Raw genomic sequence first — 26,084 nt, 5'->3', positions numbered from 1 at the left:
TTTGGTAAAAAGCTAAGGGATGCGCCTGGGGAAATGTAATCACTCTCAAATTCATAGGCAGAGCTATGGAGCTATGCAAGGATTGACCAACCATGATATAAACCTTATAGTTCATAGTTATAAACATTATAGTTTGAACCATGTGTTGAGGCTACATAGTGTTTGTTCACAAACATTGGGGTAAAACAAGTTTATATTTGGGTTCTGATGGGGTACGACAGTTGAACAAAGCTCATGTGGCATTTATATTATAAGTTATATTCTTCAAAAATGGGTACTTATCATTCATTTATAAGTCCAAACATGTATGTAGCAACTGCTGATTGCGCCTTTAAGCAACCTTTGACTACAATATGACAATAACAGACAACAAATGACTAAAACCAAATGTTTTTCCCGGGTCATGTGATCTGACCACGGAAAACTCTGGGCCGTAGCGATAGACGACTGTGACCTGACCTCTACACCCCGAGTTGAAGTTTTTCCCTGGGCTTTTTTTTCTGTTTGTCTATGTTTAAGTTTACTAGAATGGCTTGTGAACTGTGTGAAAACTGCGGCACCACTGATGCAGCTAAAAGATGACGAAACCCAACAAAAAGCGCAATAATTGCATGGCTGTTCTGCTGGGGGGAGAAACGTTATAGGATCTCCTCTGGTGCCCAGCAAACAAATAGAAATGTGGATTGCATCCGTGGCACTGAAGAATTACGGACCATGGACTATGTTTTAAAGGGATCGACGATGCAAAACAGCAAAGAATAAATAACTATCCATCATACTGTGAATATGGAATGAATACATATTTCACCATACAGGGAGCCAAAGGATTTCAGGGTGAAATGGTCAGATTGTGAGAGGCCTTCTGCTGTGTCTGATAGATTTTTCTCACATGCATTGGTTTTATTTGATCAGTCTAAAGGCTTACACATTTTCATCTGCATACATGTATATCAAGTGGTTTATTTTGATGAATGACTTCTAGACTATATGCCTATTGCCAAATATGTCTTGTGTGGTCACCAGAGATCAAAGGCCAGTGTGTAGCCATGTTGATTAAGGCCAATTGGCAGCGGGTTCCATCATATATTACACAACTTATATGGCCTATACCACTGACAGAGAGAGAGAGAAAGAGAGAGGAGAGATTGGTCATATTTCTTGTCTTGATGATCAACTGCAATCCACTTGTATTTGGATTCAGCTCTCATGTCACGTTATGAACTGCACTCAATTTCGCTTCAGTTCAACAGATCCCAGCTAGCACATAACGTTCTGAGACCTAGAGCTTGGTGAGAGTGTGGTTGTCCTACGGTTGTTTTTGCATACAAACAAAACACAAGATTCTGGGAATGGTGCAGGAATGCCCAGCTAGCAAAAAAAAGTTATTTAGAAACATACACATTCTGTTCTCATCGTTAACCAAACTTTCTCGATCTTCTATCTTGTTAAGTGTGTTCAGGTGTGTTGGCCGCGCGCACTAACTGGCCACAACTCATGTTAATGAGTGCTTGTTTCCTTTAAAATGGGGTCTGTTTGAATAGACTAAAATCAACACCCTAATAGGAGTTTTAAATGGATGTAGCTCCATCCTGTGTGGACTAATTCCATGGATAGAGAACAGAATCTCACCAATTTTGCATGAATAATGACTAAGCAAATGAATTTCCATGTGTCCTATCTGTGCTTGGAGTTCAAAACAGTTAACCCAAACTAAGCTAACAGTGTTATTAAAAGTGTTATTGAAACATGTTCTAAGAACATTAATAGAATCTCACAGGAACACTTTCAGGGAACCATAGCAAAATGTTCTCAGAATCTCCCTGCAACCTAAAAACGTTCCCAGAACAGGTGAAATGTTCTGTTTAGTACATTAAGTTTTACCATTCAGGACACTTAACGCTTCGTTCCCAGAACCAATGGGAAACCAAAAACGTACGTTCCATCAACCTCCATGGAACCAAATGTGTCAGCTGGGATGCTATTTTCATTATATGAACCATTAAGTTATTAATTTACTTGCCATATTTGGAGTTGAAATTCCAGAAGGCCTATTAATGAAACATTGTCCTTCTGATAATATTTAAGCTGCAACAATGAATGAGTGTTTGTGACTGTTACTGTTATGATATACACAGCTAGCTAAACTTCATCAAGTAGAACAAGCATTTAGTTTCCCCGCGCGCCCGGTGCTCACTAAGGCTAAGGAGCAGCCCAATAACTGTCACTCTGTCCCAGCTAAAGGATATGTCAAAAAGACAAGGCAAAAATCCCTTTGGGCACGGACAATTCAACGTCTATTCCAAGTTGGTTCAACGCAATGTCATTAAAATGACGTGGAAACAACGTTGATTCAACCAGCTTGTGCCCAGTGAGATGTTCCCTGTGTGTGATTCATTATGCACCAAGTGAGCCTCTGTGCCTTACCTCTAGTCATTTCTCAGAGCCGTGGTCAAATGAGAGGTGACAGGCATAGCCAGCAAGAAAAGGTCAAGTAGCCCAGCCTGCATATTAATAGTCTGTCACTGGAGAGAACAGCTTAAACATCTGCACAAATTATCATCACCAATCACAACCAGTAAATATTGGGGTAGACGGATAGGGGGAGTACTTGGTTTGGTATTTTGCCGCGGCTGCCATTTGTGCCTACTTTGTTTGGTTTAAATGGATGCCTATTTAAGAGCCTCTACATGGAGAGTGGGCAGGTGCCAATGTTGACTCTTACTTGGTCCTCTTTCAGTACGTTATTTGTGCCTCCTCTCTACGCCTGCCGGGGGGAAACTGGGACTGAAATCCAGCTCCATGCCAAGTGATGGAGGGCCAAGTGTCATTTGGAATCTAGTTCATTGTCCCTCTCTGAAACAGGCAGGATTTTGGGAGTCGTGGCTGAGCGGGGCCGGCTGCCACGGGCCATGCAGGTGTGTGGAAGCAACCAAAGCCCCATGTCGACCAAATCACAATGAAGGCTGTGCACTGCACATCAGTTCAACAGAGGATAGAGGCCTCTCTTTTTTTCTGGATATTTTTAAACTCACTAACAGTGTTTAAGAGCACACCCCCAAGGGTTCTCCATTCCTCTCTACTCTGCCCTCGTTCCTTCTCTTCTCTCAACACATGCACAACCAACACACACAGAGAGAGAGGGAGAGAGAGAGAAAGAGAGGGAGAGAATAACACTTGAGTTAGTAATGTATTTTGTTTAACTTGACTTATTCGATCACGGCTGTTTATTTCTTTTATAAGGGAATTGACTCCTTTGGCTCTTTTCCCCAAACACAAACAGATGCAAAATCCTACGTTTGTGACTCCACCCTACACTTTTAAAGAGACAAAAATGAAGTGGAGAGGTAATGTTTGTGGAGCAATTAGCCACAAAAAAAACAATGCAGGAATACGGGGATTGTGGTTATTCAAATGAGATATGGGAAGCAAAACACTAGGTCAGGTAACAGTAGCAGCACTGTGACAAATGTAACAAGGGCTTTATAAATTCACTTGATCGATCATTTGATTGAGCACAGTCACAGGGAATGAACAGTTAGATGGTTATGCTAAAGAAGCATCTGAACTAGACATTTTACCACTGTCGCTGTTGTCGTCCACCAGGATGATCTCCTTGAGAAGGTGTGCCGGGGTGTGGTTGACCACGCTGTGGACGGACCGCAAGATGACGGACAAGGCCTCGTTCACAAAGATGAAAACCACTGAGATCTGAGGGAGGTCCTCTGGGTAGGTCAACTGCTTGCACCTGTATGGAAACAAATCCTACGGTTTTATAATTATGGAACACAATTCAGGATTTGGCCAGTGAACCGGTAAAAGTGAGCTGCCCTCTTTCATTTGAATAAACCAAGTCTTGTTTGAAGGTTCTGAACTTTCATTGTAAAAGGAAGATATTGAAATGCAAAAACAAATGTGCATATATTCAGAACATTCAAACATAAAACACTATTCATTCACTGAGCATACATACACAAGTCTTCATACATGTAATATAGGAAGACTTGTGTATGTATGCTCAGTGAATGAATAGTGTTTTAAGTCGATTGCCCTTAAAGCATACCACGGTCCCGAAACGTTTTCTGACAAAGCAAAGTAGGGGAAATAGGAACACTCTTTAATGTGAGGGTTGTGGCAAGGGAAAGCTGCAGCCTGGCTGCAAATGAAAGATGCAGCCCCTTCCTGGCTAGCTAGATCTATAAGCTGGAGGTGAGAGGCAGATGAGGTGTAGAGAACAGGGCTGGGAATGACACCAACACTGATGGGCTAGGCCTTTCCTCTCCCTCTCTCTGTATCTCTCTCTCTGGCTTCCCTCTCCAGTCTCCAGCGCCAACAGTCTCTCTCTCTCTGTGTCTCTCCCTATCCCCCCTCCCTCCATCTCCCACAACTCTCTCTCTACAGCCCAGGATCTCAACTAGAGAAAATGCTCTTGCAGCCACTGATTAGGCCTCTCACACCAACGCATGGTAACTGGAGCTGTGGAGCAGTGATTCTTGTGATTGCAATCCAATTTCATGTTGTCGTTTTCAATGACCCAGTTAATGGAATGAATTGCACACGCCCACAGTAGTGGTTGCTGCTGTACACAAGCACGTAAACAGGCACCATACAGTAGCGTTTAGATTTAGTATATTTTTAAATGCAGTTCATCATAGTCTTTTTGACTCCTCCCATTGCGTTTCCCTAGGGCTTTCACAGTAGCATAAGGCTTTGCAGGCATCTAAAGGTAAAGCTGGTCATACTGAAACGGATTCCTATGGCAACAGCCACATTTTGTAAACCATCCCCCATCAGCACCTTAATTATATTTCAACTGCTGTCCCACTGGGCACACACTGGTTGAATCAACGTTGTTTCCACATCATTTCTGTGAAATTACGTTGAGCCAACGTGGACTAGGCGTTCAATTGACGTGTGGTGTTATTTAATCTTGATTTCTTTTGGTGTGTAATCATATTGCACCACAATTAGGTGTTAATGAAGTACTAGTCACAATAAGATGTGTTTATATTTTCAACAATGTTCTCACCTATGGTTGAAATGAATGGTTTATGAGGCGGTGGTGGCAAAACGTCAACACAACAAATTAATTCAAAACTTAAATCGGCTTGGCTCTGAGTGGATGAGAGCAGAGGTCACAAACACAATTAGTCATTTAAAGCTGGAATCCTTAATGGTGAAACTGCCACAGTCCGTTTGCGAAATTACAACAACAAAGACTTTTACTACAAACGACCACAGTTTTTTTCCCCCTTAGACATCATGCATAATAGAACAGCAGTATATGTGCTGCAATTATTTTTACCAGGAAGCACGAGGATCCCCAGCTCTGCTTCATGAACAAAACAAAAACAACAGCCGTGGGGCAGACAGTGGCGCTGTTTTCCCTACTGTTTCCATAATCTTCCCCACAAAAAGTTTAGTATTTCGTCCCATATTTCTACTACACAATGACTACATCAAGCTTGTGACAAACTTGTTGGATGCATTTGCAGTTAGTTTCGGTTGTGTTTCATATTATTTTGTGCCCAATAGAAATTAATGGTAAATAATATATTGTGTGATTTGGAGTCACTTCTTTTGTAAATAAGAATAGAATATGTTTCTAAACACTTTTACATTAATGTGGATGCTACCATGATTAAGGATAATCGTGAATGAACCATAGATAATGATGAGTGAGAAAGTTAGAGGGTGAAAGATCATACCCCTAAGACATGCTAACCTCTTACCATTACCAACAACAGAGGATGTTAGCATGTCTTGGGGGTATAATATTTGACCCTGTGTGTGTGTGGTGTGGTGTGGTGTGGTGTGGTGTGGTGTGGTGTGGTGTGGTGTGGTGTGGTGTGGTGTGGTGTGGTGTGTGTGTGTGTGTGTGTGTGTGTGTGTGTGTGTGTGTGTGTGTGTGTGTGTGTGTGTGTGTGTGTGTGTGTGTGTGTGTGTGTGTGTATCAGATGGAACCCAGCATTGCTCTGCGTCCTGTCTACCCACCTAAACTTGAGAATAGCGCAGTCAGTCAGTTCTGCATAAACCAATGATGTGTGTGTGTGTGTGTGTGTGTGTGTGTGTGTGTGTGTGTGTGTGTGTGTGTGTGTGTGTGTGTGTGTGTGTGTGTGTGTGTGTGTGTGTGTGTGTGTGTGTGTGTGTGTGTGTGTGTGTGTGTGTGTGTGTGTGTGTGTGTGTGTGTGTGTGTGCGTGTGTGTGTTTGGCCTGCACTAACTGTTTCTCACCTCACAGCAATGGGAAATGACAGGAGAGAAATGTACAGTGATATGGAGAGGAGGAGACTGTAAGGGTGTTATACATGGGTCCATTTTTAGGGCCTGTCCTTTTTTAAACTGTACACAAATGATGTTGGTAGGAATGTTTAAAACACCACCTGTATGCTGACGACACAATTGTTTACTCCTGTGCCTCTTGTATAAATGGTTAAGTGGCATCTGGTTAAATGACAAGCTAAAATGTAAAAACAGCACATTAAAAACTTGGCGTAGAAACTGAAAATAGGTTTTTATTTGAAAAACAAAAATCAGGTTTCTCTATGTCAGTTAGAAAGGAATTTGTATTTGTGTTGGACTATGGTGACACTGTTTACATGCAAGCTTCCGCCAGTACCTTTAGGGTGCTGGCCACAGTGTATCATGAAGCACTTAGGTTCATAACTTATGCAAGATCACTCATATCTTTGCTCCTCACTAACAACAAAAATCACAATCCTACAGCCTCCGCTCTCAGGACTGAAAGGGGGAAACAATCCTTCTCTCCTACAACGCTCCAAGGCCGAGCTACAAAAAAAACGACGCTGTACTGTACATTATTTTGTCTAAATGGGTCATACTGTTAATGTATTATTTGCAGTATATTACCCTTTTCAAGTTCAAAGTGAAGTTCTATATACGATTATTTCAGTCACAGTCAATTTCTATTTTATTCTGTCAGGAAAAGATTTGATTGAAAATCAGAATTGGTTTACGTATCAGTTTATATACTGTAGGTTTCCTCGTTTGTTTTTGATTCTATACAGAAAGTTCCATGTTTCCTCTCAATAATAGCAAACAGGACTGTTTTGATTGATACGCTTTTCAGTGTATTCCTGAAATCCTTCCGAAAGGATTCCCTTTCTCTCAGCAAGTTTATTTTTTCTTCTCTTTCATAGCTGTTCCACTGCCTCTTTCAATCAGCCATACATGCATTTATACGTAAACACGAAGCCATGTCTGGCAGTGAATACAAGTGAATCTTTGTGCAATAGTTTTCCTTTAGTGGGGGTGACAGCCACAAGCTGACAACCATGCCAAATCGAATGATGTATGTTTTATTTGGGCAAAGTTTCATTTGTCATGGCTAGTATGTGTATGAATATGGTTACCATAAGAATGAAAGCCAGAAGGGACTGGAGAAAGGCACCAGATCACTTCAGCTGAGTTGTGTCTATGGGCAAATTCAGTATTGAGGTTGTTAAGTGATATTGTAGTTCCAATGCCCTAGTTACTGAATTCAATTTAGGACATTGCTCAACCTTAAATTTGTGCCTGTCTGCTGGAACGGGGAGGTTTGCAGGTCCATAACAGTATGAGCGATCGACTCATCTGTTTGTAATGGAACTAAGCGCACTGGCAAGCTCTCATAATTCAACCTAGAACGATCTGTGACAGAAACAGAGCGCCAGATTAAGACTTATTCCCATCACACTCCCTTTTCGGCCTGCGACGCTGGCTGGCCGGCCCGTCTGCTTTTCACAGCCATGTTATTCGCTTTGAAATTTCACATTAACCTGAGATAACCTGTGCTGCACAGGAAATGAAAGCAACTCTACCCCTATAGAAAAGATTGTTCTCAAAAAGACATTAGTTTGCCTTGTCATTTCGCTGCCTTGTTGAGGAGATAAACTCAGCTTTTGTGGGAGAAACATTAGAGCTGAAGCCTTTTACTTACAAATGGCCGCTGCAGTGACCTTGCGATCCCATTCCAGGGTATCAGAGGCTTAAGAAATTAGGTAGCACCCAGCCGCGCGACCTTCCTGCTTTATAGTCTAGTTCTCCAAGTCCCAGATACGTCTATGGGGAAGTCTATGGGGAACCAACCTCAACATCTGTTGCATTGCTTGATCTCAATGAATATAGGAGCAAAATTGTGACATGTCTTGCTACAAATGATTACAGATGATATAGATGAATTGAAATAGAAAATATTGTACAACTTCGCATCAGGGGCTAAAAGGGCCAAACTAGAGAGCAACAGAGAGCTAACAGCATGGAAATTACATTTTCACATTGACTGTGAGGTATAGGCTAGACGTGTCTTTCATTTTCTTTCTCATTCAGATGCTATTCTCTTCTGCCCTGTGAACCTCAGGTGCTAGCTTGTGCATTATTCTTATTGGCCCAACCCTTCTCTAAGAGATAGTATTGCAGCATTGTGCTACAGGCCACCCAAGGATGGGCAACATGGTGTGGTGTGAAATCAGTTCCTGGATGGGATAATAAAGCCTCAAGTTAACTTCCTCTGGATCAATGTTAGAAAATGTCACCGCTGGAAGGATTGGCAACATAAAGCTCAGACCACTGGACTGTGAATGGGGGATAAAAGGGTTTAGGAAAATGGTCCGTCTTGACAAGTCTTGATTTGACCATGATGATAGTGGGCTGTAATTAGAATGAATAGATCGGAGGTAGGTCTTAAAACCCTACAAAAGGAGAAAGACAGTGTGATACAGAGGGGATGAGGAGTGTGGATGTAGAGACCATTCAATAATCTCCCCCCTTCTCCGCTCCATGACTCCCGTGCAATTATGGCATTTGACCAGAGGTGTCTTGTGTTACCCTTTCCACACTATCCTACAGACCACAATCCTATACTTTGCTGGCTAAGGTATTTTCTTTTCACATTGTCCTTTCAGGCAATGTTTCAGAAATCAAGGCGGCCGCATAAGCAGGGCAATGCGGTACAGATCGGCTTTGCTCGGCTCAGTAGTGTGGAAATGGTGTCAGTATATTGAAGGTGTGTCTTGTGTGTTTCTGTACAGCCCAGTTCAGTCCAATACGCAATGCAATGCACCCACATGGTATGAAAGTAGCCCTATCCCGTTCCTGCACCAAGGACCCATGTTTTGATTACAATCACAGTCCTTTGTCTTGTTCCAATCAGTAGACATCTTGCTACCTATGTCTAATTAATTACCCCAACAAGGTCGTTCAAAGTGCAGGGACAATGTTTGTTTTATATCATTGTTAAGCTTAAACATATTGATTTCCTTTATGCATAGGGAGCCCACTGTATCTTCATCAAACACTGTGTCTATATGGTTGTTATGAACTGCTTGGCTTTGGGGAAGGGTTTCACCCTCTGGAATGACATCTAAAGAAAGAGCATATCTTGCTGCACATGTTTGTGAATGGCGTGACCAATTGTGTTGAAATAGAGACACACGTCTCACACACACACACACAGCATAGAACTGCATGAATCATTATCATTTCCACAGGGTATACATAGCATACAGCTGCCCCTTGCATTATATGTCAAACACAGGACTGGGGGTATGATTATCTATCACGAGGGAGTAAACAATATATGGAAATACATCGTCTAGCCAAACCGTCAACACTGACTTCCTGTACACACGATCAAACCGTCAACACTGACTTCCTGTACACACGATCAAACCGTCAACACTGACTTCCTGTACAAACGATCAAACCGTCAACACTGACTTCCTGTACACACGATCAAACCGTCAACACTGACTTCCTGTACACACGATCAAACCGTCAACACTGACTTCCTGTACACACGATCAAACCGTGAACACTGACTTCCTGTACACTCGATCAAACCGTCAACACTGACTTCCTGTACACTTGATCAAACCGTCAACACTGACTTCCTGTACACTTGATAAAACCGTCAACACTGACTTCCTGTAAACTTGATCAAACCGTCAACACTGACTTCCTGTACACACGATCAAACCGTCAACACTGACTTCCTGTACACTTGATCAAACCGTTAACACTGACTTCCTTTAGACATTATCCTCCTCATAGAGAATCATTTCCTCAAATCCTCTTTTCCACCAAGCAATTTTCAGCTGGTTATTAATTAGTAACCCGTCTTTTCACTTGTTCCCTTGCTCGCTCTCTCCTCTCGTTGATTTTCCAGCATGAAAGAAAGGGGATTACAAAGCGGATGTGGATGAAATGAATTGTTATCCCCAGCAAAGCCCAAAGAAGTCTCTGGACGTCTCTCTCGGTCTGTCTGTTTTTGTTCTCTGACACGGGCTGGTCTGAACACCAGTGGCATGCCTTATTATTCGCTCACAGTCATTGTATCATAGATGTAGTCCCACATTCTAAATATAAGATTCATTTTAAAAAGGCCATTAATATTCCTACTGGGGTCTCCACGGTCTCTTTCATAAGAAATACTGCTGGACTCTCTTTTATTGCATTATTAACTAGCCTGCCGCCCCACTATCAACATCTTCTCTCGCTGTCTGGGACAATGTCTTTCCATGTAAGGAATACTCATGTCTAATGCAGCTGCCCTGGCCTAGCTACTGTACGGAGACAAGACAAATCTAAAAACCCATTTTGGGGTTCTCGCTGTTTTACCTCAATTCAGTTGGCTCTTCTATTACCTACAGACAATTTTATTTTATTTTCCACAAATAAATATAATACAAAATACTAAATGAATAAATAAATAAAGTCAAACCTACTTTTTGGGTCTGTAGTCTGGGATGCTACGGTCCAGGGATATGCGGTCACTGAGCTGGGCATTGTAGCCATACTCCTCGTACTTCCCCTCCCCGTCAACATGGCTGTCGTCCCCCAGAGTGGCAGCTGCTCCTCCCTGGCCCAGACCCCCAGGCCCCTCCACCAGCCCCATGGGCTTCGCCAGCCCTAGAGGACACACACACACAGAGAGTGAGACGGACAGACAAAAAAAGAGACAGAGAGTGGTAGGTGAGAGGAGAGGCCATACAGAGGGACAGGTGATTGACATTCATGGGCTGTGAGAATCATGGGGAGTGCATCATTACCCTATCTGTCTTTAAAGGTGCTGAAAATACCAGCCTGGGCGTGGATTTCTCAAGATGACAGAGTAGAGCGAGCAGCAGAGAATAAAACAGTGGTGCAAGACATAGAGAGACATATAAAGTATAACATCTGCATTCTACTTCTATGGCACAAGCATTGCATTGGAGATATGAACACTTGAGTGTACAAAGCATTAAGAACACCTTCCTAATATTAAGTTGCACCCCCCCTTTGCCCTCAATTTGTCAGGGCAAGGAATCAAAAAGGGGGCGAAAGCATTCCACAAGGATGCTGGCCCATGTTGGCCCATGTTGACTCCAATGCTTCCCACAGTTGTTTCAAGTTGGCTGGATGTTCTTTGGGTGATGAACCGTTCTTGATGCACACAGGAAACTATTGGGCCGGCAGGTAGCCTAGTGGTTAGAGCGTTGGACTAGTAACTGAAAGATTGCAAGATCGAATCCCCGAGCTGACATGGTAAAAATCTGTCGTTCTGCCCCTGAACAAGGCAGTTCCTAAATTCTTAGAAAATAAGAATTTGTTCTTAACTGACTTCCCTTGTTAAAAAGGTAAAATATTGAATGTGAAAAACCCAGGAGTTTTGGCACTTACTACCATACCCTGTTCAAAAGCACTTAAATATATTGTCTTGCCCATTTACCCTCAATGTCACACATACACAATCCATGGCACACATACAGATGGATTATGTATGTGTGGCAGTGTCTCAAGGCTTTAAAACAAATCTTTAACATGTCTCTTCCCTTTGATCTACAGTGATTGAAGTGGATTTAACAAGTGGCATCAATAAGGAATAATAGCATTCACCTGGATTCAGCTGGTCAGTCTATGACATGGAGAGCAGGAGTTCTTAATGTTTTGTACACTCAGTCTACATTTCCCTGGTACTGATCATTTTCCAGGATATCAGGTCTAAAATCACTGTTGGAATTATCCTCATTTGGAGAAGCACATTAGATACGATTTCCTTATAACCTAATTAGAATTAGACAGAAACTGATTGGGACTGACAGGTTTACAGATACTATTGGTCACTATTGCAGTTCTCTAGACTGTTATAATTCCCTGCAGAGGAAGGGGTCAGCGCTGTAAATACAAAATCTATCAACAAACAAATACAGCTTTTCAACTACACATTGATGGCCGTTCACTAAGTGATTTTACTCTTCCCACTGGGCACACAGGTTGAATCAACGTCGTTTCCATGTGATTTTCATGAAATTATGTTGAATTGACGTCTACCGTGCACAGTGGATCACACATCAGAAATACATTTGTCAGTTAAGTCTCCCACTATTGTAACCAGTGGTGGACAAAGTACCCACTTTTCATACTTGAGTAAAAGTATAGACACCTTCCTTAATAGTATAAAGCATTTCAAATTGCTTATAATAAGCACATCAGACAGATTTCTTTTTACGGATAGCCAGAGGCACACTACAACACACAGACATAATTTACAAACAAAGCATTTGTGTTTAGTGAGTACTCCAGATCAGAGGCAGTAGGGATGACCAGGGATGTTCTCTTGATGAGTGAAGTGAGTGAATTGGACCATTTTCCTGTCCTGGTGTCAGGGAAAATGTACATTATTTTCTTTAGGAATGTAATGGAGTAAAAGTAAAGTCGTCAAAAATATAAATAGTAAGTACAGATGCCTAAAGAAAACTACTTAAGTAGTACTTTAAAGTATTTTGACTTAAGTACTTTACAGCACTGATTGTGACTGACATCCGATTGAATGTATCAGACATTGTTCCCCTGTCTGTGACATTTGTAAAGGGGAAAGGGTTATCAGAAATTAAGGGTACAATGGGTTATCAGAAATGAGATTTTCCGAGATCTAAGTCTCATTTAAAAAATTTTTTTTTAATTTAACCTTTATTTAACTCATCAAGTGAATGCTCTTGGAAGTTCAGTCTTTAATCACAGACAGTGATATTTTGCTGTTAAACTTTCCAGAACGACTTCAAAGTCTGTCTCTTAATGATAGTTTTGGTTTGTATTTATATATTTATATTATTCCTGGCTCTTTCTTTTTTTACCTTTCACCTTGTCTGTTTAAGTATGGAGACTCTGCTGCACCTTGTCTACTATAGGTATGAAGTCTCATAGCGTTTCTGGTTTGGATATGTTAAACCATGCTGCACAGTGACATTGTAGGGGCTTAATTGTATCTGTGTGTCATACTTCCAGTGTAATCTCCACAGGTAAACCATGTTGCCTCTTCTCAACAGATGAAAAGAAACAGCAAGTAAACAGGCCATACTAATGAAGATCTTCTCCCCAAGCCATTGCAAAGAAAACATTTTGGGGATGAGGGCTTTGAGGTTCTGGGAGATTTGCAATTGGAGCTGAACGGTTGGCGGTTGCAAGCTGTCATCTGTCACGAGAGGGATCACATCAGGGGACACGCAGTGGTGTCATCTGACACCCTGGGTGGGGTTCAGTAGCGTTATGAACCCAGTCTGAATCCCAATCGCCGCTCTCATAACACTGAGGCAATCTAAGAAGCAACTGAAAGTACAATCTGGAGAGCCTCTGCGTGAGACTCGGAAACAGCCTAACATCCCTGCGGTTTTGTTTTCCGCAGTCCTTGTTGTTTTGCTCCCCTCACTCTCCGCTTCTTCTGGCTGGTTGAAGAAAATTCCATTAGAGGATGAGCGGATGCACATTGAGCCAGGAAGTCTGTCTGTCATTTGCTGCTGCCTAACACAGTGGTTTAAGAGGTATTTCAACATAGGCCTCGTGCTACTGACATGGTTCCAACCCTGGTCTCTTACACGTCAGACGAGCACATTAGCGCGCTAAGCTAAATCTTAGTCAGTGGTCCAGGAAGCCAAAGCAACTCTATGTCTAAAGCAATGTTACTCATCATCAGTGGTGTAGTGGAGGGTAAATACAGTTTACCCACCTTTTTCTATTTTGCGTGACAGTTAACCCACCTTGCAGAAAAATCCATTATAAGTCTAGGGAACGTTATTTTTTTCACCGTGACTGAGGATCTCATCATGGGAGTGTGGTCCAGAGTACTGGTTTTATCCTGTGTTGTTTTTACGCATTATTGAGCAGCAACAGCAAACAAAACCGTCTCAGGGATTTGGTGGTGATTGGTTTGGAGCTGCCTTTGTTGTGCTGCTGCCAAAACATTTGGGCTTTGATAACACCTCAGAGAACAATTTGTTGTAGTTACAATTTCTCACTCTGCTGCTGATTCATCTTTTCATGTTTTTTTTTCTCTTGAGGGTGAATATTCTGTTGATTGGAGCAAAGCAAGGAATCCTTACAATGCCACAACATATTAGTGTAAATAGAGGGGTTAAGCTTTGGATGAAAAATGACAAGTCCGCTACAAGGATGTATAAATTAAATTGGGTTTGATTACAAACCACTCTGAATTGGTACAGTAGATATTGCTAAGTGTGTAAAGCTACTTGATATATTAAATTAGACAAGCCTCAAGCCATTTAATGTAATTCATATTCCAGACCGAATCAAACATTGAATGATTGCATTCACTAAAACCCATGAGTAGGTTGACTCATTATCTACAACAATGAGAGACGTCCTCAGACAAGGCAACAAAATACAACAGTAATATGCTTGTGCGATTCATCATTGAAATATATTGGACTCTCATTCAGAGTAAAGATTATTGTGAATCAGGTTGGGCAAACTACTGGGGAAACAACAATGGCATATGCTCCAGCTACCACAGTGTTTGGCCAGAATGTCAGTGCACCTCTATGACTAATCGTGTTACTGTACAGTTGACCACAGTGTTTGAGCACTGTGCTTGCTCCATTGGGTTGGACCTGTATACAATGTACAGAAACATTAATTTGTTCAGTCAAGGCCTACCATGATGTCGTTCTGTGACTATGAAGCAGAATAAATCTGGGAAGGAAGGGTAGGGGAATCAAGTATACAAGATTTGTCCAGGACAATGACAACAGGTTTATTAGACTGACTTATAGGGCACTTTTAAATGACTTTTCTGTCTGGGGTAAAACTGTACATTGCTTATTCACTATGGCAAAGCCACCAAAAAGAGCGTCAAGCTTTTTAGCGTAAACACAAGCATATCAACAGACGTATGTAATCCTATTGTGAGGATTCATGTTGTATCACTGACACATCCTCAACCCAATATCCTCTACTTCCTCTAGTTTCATTCTTCAAACTACACATTAGCAAAACACCTTAATTATCCCACAATGAGGTAATTACAGGGAAACATCTGGTTGTTCCACCGTAAACACACAGGTGCTATTCCCTGTATTACGAGATTTGCAGCACGCTATTGGGAGATAAAGGTTTGCATTCAAAATGACACCCTAGTTCACTACATAGTGCACTACTTTTGACCAGAGCCCTGTTCAAAAGTAATGCACTCTATAGGGAATAGGGTGCCATTTGGGACTCAGAGGAGGATGATGTACTGTTCCTATGCACTCAGCTGGACAGATGTGTCTGTGCAGATATGAGAACGAGAAAGACTGACTACCATCAAACATCAATCTAGGTGCACTATGTCCAAGTGCATATCTATCTTGATGTTCAGTCGCTCACCTCAGAATCCATTTTGACAGAGGCGCCCGCAACATGATACATTAAAGGCATTACAGTGATAAATTATTCAATAACCTTAAAAAAAAGTGTCTAACTTGGGCTTTTCCGATAGATGTCAAACTAAAAGACATCACAATTTTGTGAATGATTTAAAGGAAAAGTGGAGTTATGCGTGTCAAAAGTGAAGCTGAGATGTTATAAATATTGATGTCTTGGATGTGGTCGAGTGATCTGTTGTTCAAGAAGAGGAAAATAACTCCCTGTGGTTGGTTTTAAAAGCTACAATGTGGGCGATCCATAAAACATTGGCAACGCGGGAAAGGCATTACGCATAAAGTCCTAATTTTCTGCTCTTTTCAAAAAACGCAAACCAATGAGTCATAGGGGTGACTCGTATCTGAAAATGATCAGAATGATATCTCTAGACCCAATGTGCCATCACAACAATCTAAGCCTGCATGGCAACACATGCAAAGGTCTGAGAGTGGAAAGAACTGTTTCAAAAGAAGAAGTGCACAATAGCACCATTTAGCAATTATAAGGAAAAATACTTTATTAATCTAGTACAGTATATCTGTCTATAAATGATGTAATATGCCAGTTTCCTAATGAAAAGGAAATATTTTCACACGAATCTAACCTCTCATTTAGGAGGCCAAGGACATATTCATATCAGGGCTTTGTAGGGAATCATCAAATTCATGTTTCAAAATAACCACCGTATGAAATCTCTCGCTCTTCCCAAAGTGTCATTATCCTGTCGATAGAATGCAGATTGTCAGAAGAGGCCGTGAATTCATTGGAGATTCAGATTCCTAAAGACTGGAACTGATGAAATGATTATCATCTGTTCCTGAAAATGTTTGGTAGATGATTCCTTATCGACATATCATTACTGGAAAATATATTGAATTCCTTCACAGGCTCCATTCCCCCACTCCAATCTGCTGGGGAGTTGTCTGTGGGCTCTCCAATATACTGTAGAATTACTGATGAATACTATTAAGGTATAGGGTATGGGAGATGAGACAAAATTACATTTCTAATTCCTTGTCAGGATTTCTCTCCCCCCAGGCTTTATTAACAACATTGCTCACTGCAGCATAATCGAAGAGTTTCTCCTAAATGCTTTACCCACCAATTTTTCACATTTGTTTTTTTTCCATTAGAAATGATTGCATATTGGTACCTTCATGGGTGTGTAAAATATTACTGTGCTCCGATTTTTATTAATCCATTTTTTTGCAAACCACTATATATCCATTGTTCAGTTGAAATGGAATGTTCGTAGCCTGTATATTTGACTGTCTCACCTTGCTTTCTTAAAATGAATGCACTTATTGTAAGTCGCTCTGGATAAGAGCATCTGCTAAATGACTAAACTGTCAAATGTAAATGTTTTACATACAGATCTCATTTTACTGTATTGAAGTTTTTTAATATTGACATCATAAATGTATCATTTGTAAATGTCTTAATTAGAAGTGGTTATTTGATACATTTGTGTAAAACCTAAAGCTAAGTTAACAATGTTTCAGAAAATGTATATATATATATATCGCGTTTTGAAATTAAACTCTTCCATTAGGGCATTAATGATATGAGTCATATATAGTGCTGCAGATGGAATGTCCATGCCATCTCATCACGTCCCTTAACACAGGATGAAACCAGGAGTGACATGCATCACTGATGACAAACACTCAGCCCTGCTCAGCTCAGCCTGTCTGTTTTAGGACAGCATTGGGTTGGAGGCTGTGACATCTGAATGCAACTGATGTTGAAACTAAAATAGCTGTGCAGCAACACTGACCATCCACCTGACAGAGCTTGGGAGGATCTGCAGAGAGCAATGGGTGAAACTCCCCAAATACAGGTGTGCCAAGCTTGTAGCGTCCTTCCCAAGAAGACTCGAGGCTATAATCGCTGCCAAAGGTGCTTCAACAAAATACTGAATAAAGGGTCGGAATACTTGCAGTATGTAAATGTGTTAAAGTTTATTCTTTTTTATACATTTGCAAACATTTATAAAAACCTGTTATTTGCTCTGTCATTATGGGATATTGTGTGTAGATTGATGAGGGGAAAAAACTATTTAATCAATTTTAGAATAAGGCTGTAACATAACAAAATGTGGAAAAGGTCAAAGGTTCTGAATACTTTCCAAAGGCACTGTATTTATTGATGATTATTGATAAACAAATACACTTCTGGCCCATAACATGAATACACCGATCAGAGAGGATCTATCTGTGAATCTAAAGTTGCACTGATAGTAAGTAGAGATCTGACATTTTGTATATACTGTTTAGGTCACAACACTGTCCTATAAGCCTGTTAACCAGAAGCTTAAACCCAGATAGACGTTTATCCATTAGAGGATAGTGCCTCTTCAGCAGAGGAGAGATGCTGATAACCCTTGTCAGTTATTTCCGTACTGAAAGAGTTGCTGATAACACACTTCACTGTTGTTTTTGTGAGCAATGACCTCATTGAAATATTAGATAGTGTTAGATGATATTAGATAGTGGTTGCATCCCAAATGTCACTATGCCCTATCCTGTATAGTGCACTACTACTTGCCCTATGGGTCCTTGTCAAAGGTAGTGCACTATAGGAAGTAGGGTGCTAACTATAGGAAGTAGAGTGACATTTGTGATGCGAGTGAAGCGGCCTTTGCAACCAAATTGACTGGTTCACAAATCTATGGAATATTTAAACCCACACATTAACCAATATCACACAGAGTCAAATACAAAATGAGGGCACATTGTCTAAATCACTGACTGAGCAGTACTGGAACAAATGCTTGCACAATGCACAGGAGCTGCATCACTTTGCAAAGCCATGTAATAGAAGATTGGGCATTTTAAATGTCCTCTAAATCTAATTGGGCCTTGTCTTAATCCATTGGCATGTCACTGTTGGACAATAAACAACTGAAAAATGGGCAATTACCTCAAATCGCTGCTGGACATGGTAATAGTTATTGGCACGCAAGTTTCTCACTCTGTACAGCCAATCCCAATTGCAATAGAATACAATTAGTGGTCTGTGCCCCATTTACATATTGGGTAATAAATCGGGATATAAATGTATGATTAAGTGTGTCAATAAATAGTTGGATGCTAAACATGGAGGAGTTGGTGACAGGGGGGGAGGATTCCTCCAGACTCTGTCTGACTCTGTACACTTCAGGGCAGAAACATTTTAAAAATGTTTTAAATAACAATGTTTTTATTGTCACACAGCAGATAGGTTCAGTGAAATGTCCAGATAGGTGCAGGATCTAACCTCTCATTTAGGAGGGCAAGGACATATTCATATCAGGGCTTTGTAGGGAATCATCAAATTCAAGTTTCAAAATAACCACCATATGAAATCTCTCGCTCTTCCCAAAGTGTCATTATCCTGTAGATAGAATGCAAATTGTCAGAAGAGGCGGTGAATTCATTAGAGATTCAAATTCCTGAAGACAGGAACTGATGAAATGATTATCATCTGTTCCTGAAAATGTTTGGTAGATGATTCCTTATCTACATACAGTGGGGCAAAAAAGTATTTAGTCAGCCACCAATTGTGCAAGTTCTCCCACTTAAAAAAGATGAGAGAGGCCTGTAATTGTCATCATAGGTACACTGTCATGTTTTGTCATTTATTATCTTGTCTTGTCCCTGTGCTTCCTTCTATTCGTTTCCCTCTGCTGGTCTTATTAGGTTCTTTCCCTCTTTCTATCCCTCTCTCTCCCCCTCCCTCTCTCACTCTCCCGCTCTCTCTTCTCTCTATCGTTCCGTTCCTGCTCCCAGCTGTTCCTATTCCCCTAATCAATCATTTAGTCTTCCCACACCTGTTCCCGATCCTTTTCCCTGATTAGAGTCCCTATTTCTCTCCTTGTTATTCGTTTCTGCCCTGTCGGTTCCTTGTCTAGAATTCACCGTGCTGTGTTTGTGTATCGCCCTGTCGTGTCGTGTTTTCCTCAGATGCTGCGTGGTGAGCAGGTGTCTGAGTCTGTCTGTTTCAAGTGCCTTCCCGAGGCAACCTGCTGTTCACCTGCTGTTCAAGATCGAGTCGCCAGTTTGTCCTCGTCATTTCGAGTGAAAGTTGTGTTTTTTGATTGTATTTACTTTACTGGATTAAAGACTCTGTTTTCGCCAAGTCGCTTTTGGGTCCTCTTTCACCTGCATGACATACACTTCAACCATGACAGACAAAATTAGAAGAAACAAATCCAGAAAATCACATTGTAGGATTTTTTATGAATTTATTTGCAAATTATGGTGGAAAATAAATATTTGGTCAATAACAAAAGTTTATCTCAATACTTTGTTATATACCCTTTGTTGGAAATGACAGAGGTCAAACGTTTTCTGTAAGTCTTCACACGGTTTTCACACACTGTTGCTGGTATTTTGGCCCATTCCTCCATGCATATCTCCTCGAGAGCAGTGATGGTTTGGGGCTGTTGCTGGGCAACACAGACTTTCAACTCCCTCCAAAGATTTTCTATGGGGTTGAGATCTGGAGACTGGCTAGGCCACTCCAGAACCTTGAAATGCTTCTTACGAAGCCACTCCTTCGTTGCCCAGGCGGTGTGTTTGGGATCATTGTCATGCTGAAAGATCCAGCCACGTTTCATCTTCAATGCCCTTGCTGATGGAAGGAGGTTTTCACTCCAAATCTCACGATACATGGCCCCATTCATTCTTTCTTTTACACGGATCAGTCGTCCTGGTCCCTTTGCAGATAAACAGCCACAAAGCATGATGTTTCCACCCCCATGCTTCACAGTAGGTATGGTGTTCTTTGGATGCAACTCAGCATTCTTTGTCCTCCAAACACGACGAGTTGAGTTTTTACCAAAAAGTTATATTTTGGTTTCATCTGACCATATGACATTCTCCCAATCTTCTTCTGGATCATCAAAATGCTCTCTAGCAAACTTCAGACGGGCCTGGACATGTACTGGCTTAAGCAGGGGGACACTACTGGCACTGCAGGATTTGAGTCCCTGGCGGCGTAGTGTGTTACTGATGGTAGGTTCTGTTACTTTGGTCCCAGCTCTCTGCAGGTCATTCACTAGGTCCCCCCGTGTGGTTCTGGGATTTTTGCTCACCGTTCTTGTGATCATTTTGACCCCACGGGGTGAGATCTTGCGTGGAGCCCCAGATCAAGGGAGATTATCAGTGGTCTTGTATGTCTTCCATTTCCTAATAATTGCTCCCACAGTTGATTTCTTCAAACCAAGCTGCTTACCTATTGCAGATTCAGTCTTCCCAGCCTGGTGCAGGTCTACAATTTTGTTTCTGGTGTCCTTTGACAGCTCTTTGGTCTTGGCCATAGTGGAGTTTGGAGTGTGACTGTTTGAGATTGTGGACAGGTGTCTTTTATACTGATAACAACTTCAAACAGGTGCCATTAATACAGGTAACGAGTGGAGGACAGAGGAGCTTAAATAAGTTACAGGTCTGTGAGAGCCAGAAATCTTGCTTGTTTGTAGGTGACCAAATACTTATAAATAAATTCATTAAAAATCCTACAATGTGATTTTCTGGATTTTTTTCTTCTCATTTTGTCTGTCATAGTTGAAGTGTACCTATGATGAAAATTACAGGCCTCTCTCATATTTTTAAGTGGGAGAACTTGCACAATTGGTGGCTGACTAAATACATTTTTTGCCACACTATCATTACTGGAAAATATATTTAGGGAACATACATTTAAAAAAATTGGGGAATAACAATGTTTTTATTGTCACACACCAGATAGGTGCAGTGAAATGTTATTTTTTACAGTTAACCATAGTAGTTCAGCGGCTCTGGAGCAAATTTAGCAGACGCTTTTATCCAAAGCGACTTACAGTCATGTGTGCATACATTCTACGTATGGGTGGTCCCGGGAATCGAACCCACTACCCTGGCGTTACAAGCGCCATGCTCTACCAACTGAGCTACAGGACCAGAAGGTTAAGTGCTTTGCTCAAGGGCACATCGGCAGAGTTTTCACTTTGGTGGCTCAGGTATTCGAACTAGCAACCTTTTGGTTACTGGCCCAGTGCTCTATCTGCTAGGCTACCTGCTGCCCTACATACATAAATACATGGTGGCTCCCCGGCCCCTTACACTAGATAAAGCCCCCTGATTGTGAGGATGCATCATATATTTGGTGAGGCAGTGCCTCCTGGCTTTGCTCCAAAGGCCTTGACAACTCTTGAGAAAGTTTATTCCCTGACTACAAACACCAAAATCCTGTTAAAAATAATATGCCTTTTGCTGGGCACCAAGGCCCAATTTCACTATGGTGGTTTGATACAGTGAGTACACAACTTATCTTTTAAGAACCTGCCTCTATGGAAATGATTTTATGTTAACATTTTCACCTTGAAGCGGAGTTTTGTTGACGGCGACTGAATAGGGAGATTGAGGGAATGATTCGCTACTTCAAACAAATCAGTAATGGCACAGGCTGCTTTTAATAGGATTTGTATATACTATTGATAACATATGGCTGATTCTTATTGCATTTCAGTCTATGGCTCTCACGTTTCATAAGCGAGTAGGACCATGGAACACACAGATGTTGATAACACGATTTAAAGGATGCTGTTTTGCCAGGCAGACCACATTTCCTACAATACATTTCAGTGACTAATGGCAACATAACAAAATAAAGCTGTTTTTTCATTTGATAAAGAACAATTTTTTTGGAACTTCTTTTCGATTTCAGACAGCCCATCAAGATGATTGTATTGGGGCCAAGGGAATGAGAAAAGCAGAACTCAGTAGCCAGAGGCAGGGTTGTTTTCCCCTATGGGAATAATATAAAACTATTGGCTAAGGTCCGTTGATTTCAGTTATTGATAGGGATCATGCCAAGTTAAGTGAACATATTAGGAACTGTAGCATTGATTCTACTTGAGTAAAACATATTCACTGGTTGGCAATAGTTTGTAACACCATGAAGAGCCACCATCCATTACAGGATGACTCACGCTGCACAAAATAACTGTATCGTACTGACTGACACCATCTGATTGGCTGATATACCAGTTGCATAATATCTTATTGACCATTGTCTGATCAAGTCCAATGTAACAAACATAGGCTGTTTATAGTTGCTCTGTAGTAAAATGACAGTAACTCAGGATGTACATAACTATAGAGATATGTCTCCAAAATTAATACTGACAATTAAAAAAAGATCTCATACTTGAGTAAAGAATATACTGAATGTTGTTAAGTAAGTATACTCCATACCGTTTAATTGGTTGTAGACAACGTCCTCGAGCCGCTCCAGCCTCTGGAGTATAGATTGCCTGTCCACTAAGTTGGACACTTTTCCATTCCTGGTTCTCAGTCTCTGGTCTGATATCCTGCCGATCTGAATGAGTTCCTCAGAACGGTCTTGTATTCTGCAGTACACTGAGAACAATATGATCCCCACAAAAACAAAAATGTTAACCGTGAGCAAAGTTTTTATTTTGCGTGCCACAGCCATGTAACCTAAGAGAACAGTCGGGCTTACTCCGTCAAGCCAAATAATAATCCATTTAGAGTATTTAGCTAACTCGCGGCTCTGTAGCAGTGAAAAGCAGACGCTTTCAGTGGAAGTCAACTTTGGGAGTCCTGAAACGAGGAGCTGTCTTTTCAGCACCACTGAGATACCGGCGGCAGCTTCTCTAGGGTTGGTGTGGAGCTACTACTGTTCAAGCTTATGGTCTCCCAGACTGTGTATCCAGATGCTGTACTGAAGAAGTTGAAGGTTGACAAGCATGCTGGACAAAACAATGTTTTCTCTTTAGATCAACGCAGTACCCCTATACCTTTACAGACTCACTGCTGGTGGAGAGAAATGTCTTGTGGTGTCCACTATAAACACATTACGTCAGACACGAACCAAAGTCTTAAATAGGAGATCATATGTACTGTAGCAAGACATATCTACGTGCACTGTAATGTGGTAAGTCGTCAAATCTCAGTCACAAGGACAACATCAGCTCGTCCATCCTTAACAGTGCATAATACCGTATTTGCGAAGCTGCATTCGATATCACTGCTTAGACATTTCCTCTCTCAAAGGCGTTGTGGTCACAGCATTCGGCCTGATCCTGAAATAGATTCGGCTGTATCTCAAAATGTGCACATGCCTCCCTCAATTATGCAGTGAGTTTCTTCCATCAATCCACCATTGGTCGCAATAGAACGTTGAGGTGGTGACAGAAGTTCAGAACGGGTTTGTCCTCAAATGCTGTCAAACGGTTCCGATGCTCGCACTGCCTCTCTGCATGGTGAGCGAGCCAACCATTCTCTGTTGCCAGCTCTCGCATGCTGTATTGCATCCCACCCTCACTCTGTTCAGACGTCTCTCCGAGGAAGAGCGCAGGGAAAGCGCTACTGCGTTGTGACGTTTAGCGGCACAGTCATGAATATTCACGAGCTGTCTCAGGGATAAAATACACATGAATATTAACATCTATTTTCTTTGAATTGTTACGGTGCACTGTTTCCGGCCACTTAATAACAATAACAATAATATGTCATTAGAAAATATATTATGCAACCCTAGGCTATGTCCACTATGTGTATTGACTATTGTACCTCGAGTTGATGAGCTTGTAAGTATCATAGCTACTGTGTTTCCCATTGCAGCATTAGTAATTATGTCCAGTCTGCCAACACATTCCAGAGGACATCTGCTCCTAATTTTTGTTCTTTCTAATGGACATTCGTTTTTGGTTCATATCTCTAAGGCCTTTACATGCCACTGTGTTGTACCTTTGAGAGGCTTTTATCACCTTGATACAGTTTCTTTCTGGTTCTTCAAAATGGCTAGCATCACAACTACCACCACACGTGTTTCTAATATGCAAATATCTCAGGAATAGTTTGGTGGGTTTTCAGAGTAGTGTAATAAATAATGTTTCACATTAAATAAGAGCTAAATAAGAGCTTATTAATACATGTTATCTGTCATGTACACCAGGATGCGTTAACTCTCGTCAGAATGAGGATCGGAACACAGCGCAGCGTGGTAAGTGTTCATGATTATTTATTACTCAAAACATTCGAACAAAATAACAAGGCAAATCAACTATACAGAAAACAACTACCCACAAAACACAGGTGGGGAAAAGGCTACCTAAGTATGATTCCCAATCATAGACAACGATAGACAGCTGCCTCTGATTGGGAACCACACTCGGCCAAAAACAAAGAAATAGAAAACATAGAAATAAAGAAACTAGAATACCCACCCTAGTCACACCCTGTCCTAACCAAAAATATTCCAAAACCTGCATCCTGTTTGAAATAAGGCACTAAAGCAGTGGTCACCAACCGGTCGATAGCGATCTCCAAGTCATTCCTAGTTAATCACCAAGCATCTCTGTAAAAAAAAAACAATAAAGCCTTGCGTTCCAAATTATTTGATTTGTTTCGTGTTGTTGGCGGTAGGTGCACTTGATTAAGGAGCCCTGGCGCTGGGAAGGCAAAAGTGTTCCCATTTTGAACCATTTCATGTGTTTGAAGGTAGAACTCTACCTACACGGCAGGCCCAGAAGAAGCCTTGAACGTGCAGCAAAATTGATAATGTGAGATTACAAAACTTTTAAAACCATGACTAGAGAGACTCAACGAATACAGCAAAGACCTGCTGTTTTTTTTAGTAAGTTCATGTTTAAGTTGTTTTTCAGCACTGTCAATACTTTTGGAAGCCAAAAAATGTGCATTCTCCCTAAATCCAATCACACTACAACCAGCTGCAATGAATGAGTATGAGCAAAGTGTTCCGATAATCTTCCGTTGTTATTTTAAGCATTTTGTGTCTTATATCAAGGAATATTTCACTTTCTCTGGTCATAGGAGTAACAACATGAATTGGTGTTTGAGGCAGAAATAATGCAGTGTGACTTGAGTTTCACCATCAGCTAGAAGACTGTGTCCCCTTTACTCAGTGGAGGGAGGGAGACGGACGGTGAGTCGGGTCGAAGACACCCCTCAGACTGACCATCAGATGCAGGTCACCTGTCCATTAAAAATAGTATGTGTGGTAATGTATTGGGCCTATAGCCTACTGCACAAACGTCATTGCTATAGAGCTGTTTTAATTGGTTGATATTACATAGGCTTACGTTTTTTTTTAAAGTCACGTTTAAAAAAAAATCTGAGTGGTTGATCTCAGCTTGCATTTTGACTCAGAAAGTGATCTTGACTCAGAAAAGGTTGGTGACCATTGCACTAAAGTAATACTGCAAAAATCTGGAAAATAAATTAACTTTTTGTCCTTGTCACACCCTGATCTGTTTCACCTGTATTGTGCTTGTCTCCACCCCCCACCAGGTGTCTCCCATTTCCCCCTATTATCTCCTGTGTACTTACACCTGCATTTTCTGTTGGTCTGTTGCCAGTTTGTCTTGTCAAGTCTTACCAGCAAGTTTGCCTGTTGTCCAGTATT

The 26,084-nt window shown here is 41.2% G+C and overlaps 1 protein-coding gene across 1 annotated transcript in view; it reads right to left on the bottom strand.

The window, feature by feature from the left end:
* The window catches only part of LOC124034189 (polypeptide N-acetylgalactosaminyltransferase 9), a 108,322-nt gene extending 84,358 nt beyond the window's left edge, over positions 1–23,964 (bottom strand). Inside the window, exons 1-3 of the mRNA XM_046347044.1 lie at positions 22,889–23,964; positions 10,721–10,904; positions 3,579–3,745 (exon numbers count right to left, since the gene is read on the bottom strand). Of these exons, the coding sequence (XP_046203000.1) occupies positions 3,579–3,745; positions 10,721–10,904; positions 22,889–23,129 (592 nt within the window). The 5' untranslated portion in view covers positions 23,130–23,964. The remainder of the gene's footprint in view (positions 1–3,578; positions 3,746–10,720; positions 10,905–22,888) is intronic.
* Between the last annotated feature and the right edge of the window lie 2,120 nt (positions 23,965–26,084).

Source organism: Oncorhynchus gorbuscha, linkage group LG04 (assembly GCF_021184085.1).
Source record: "Oncorhynchus gorbuscha isolate QuinsamMale2020 ecotype Even-year linkage group LG04, OgorEven_v1.0, whole genome shotgun sequence".
Taxonomy (NCBI): Eukaryota; Metazoa; Chordata; class Actinopteri; order Salmoniformes; family Salmonidae; genus Oncorhynchus; species Oncorhynchus gorbuscha.
Note: the sequence above shows the minus strand (reverse complement) of the source record. Positions and strands in the feature narration are given on the sequence as shown.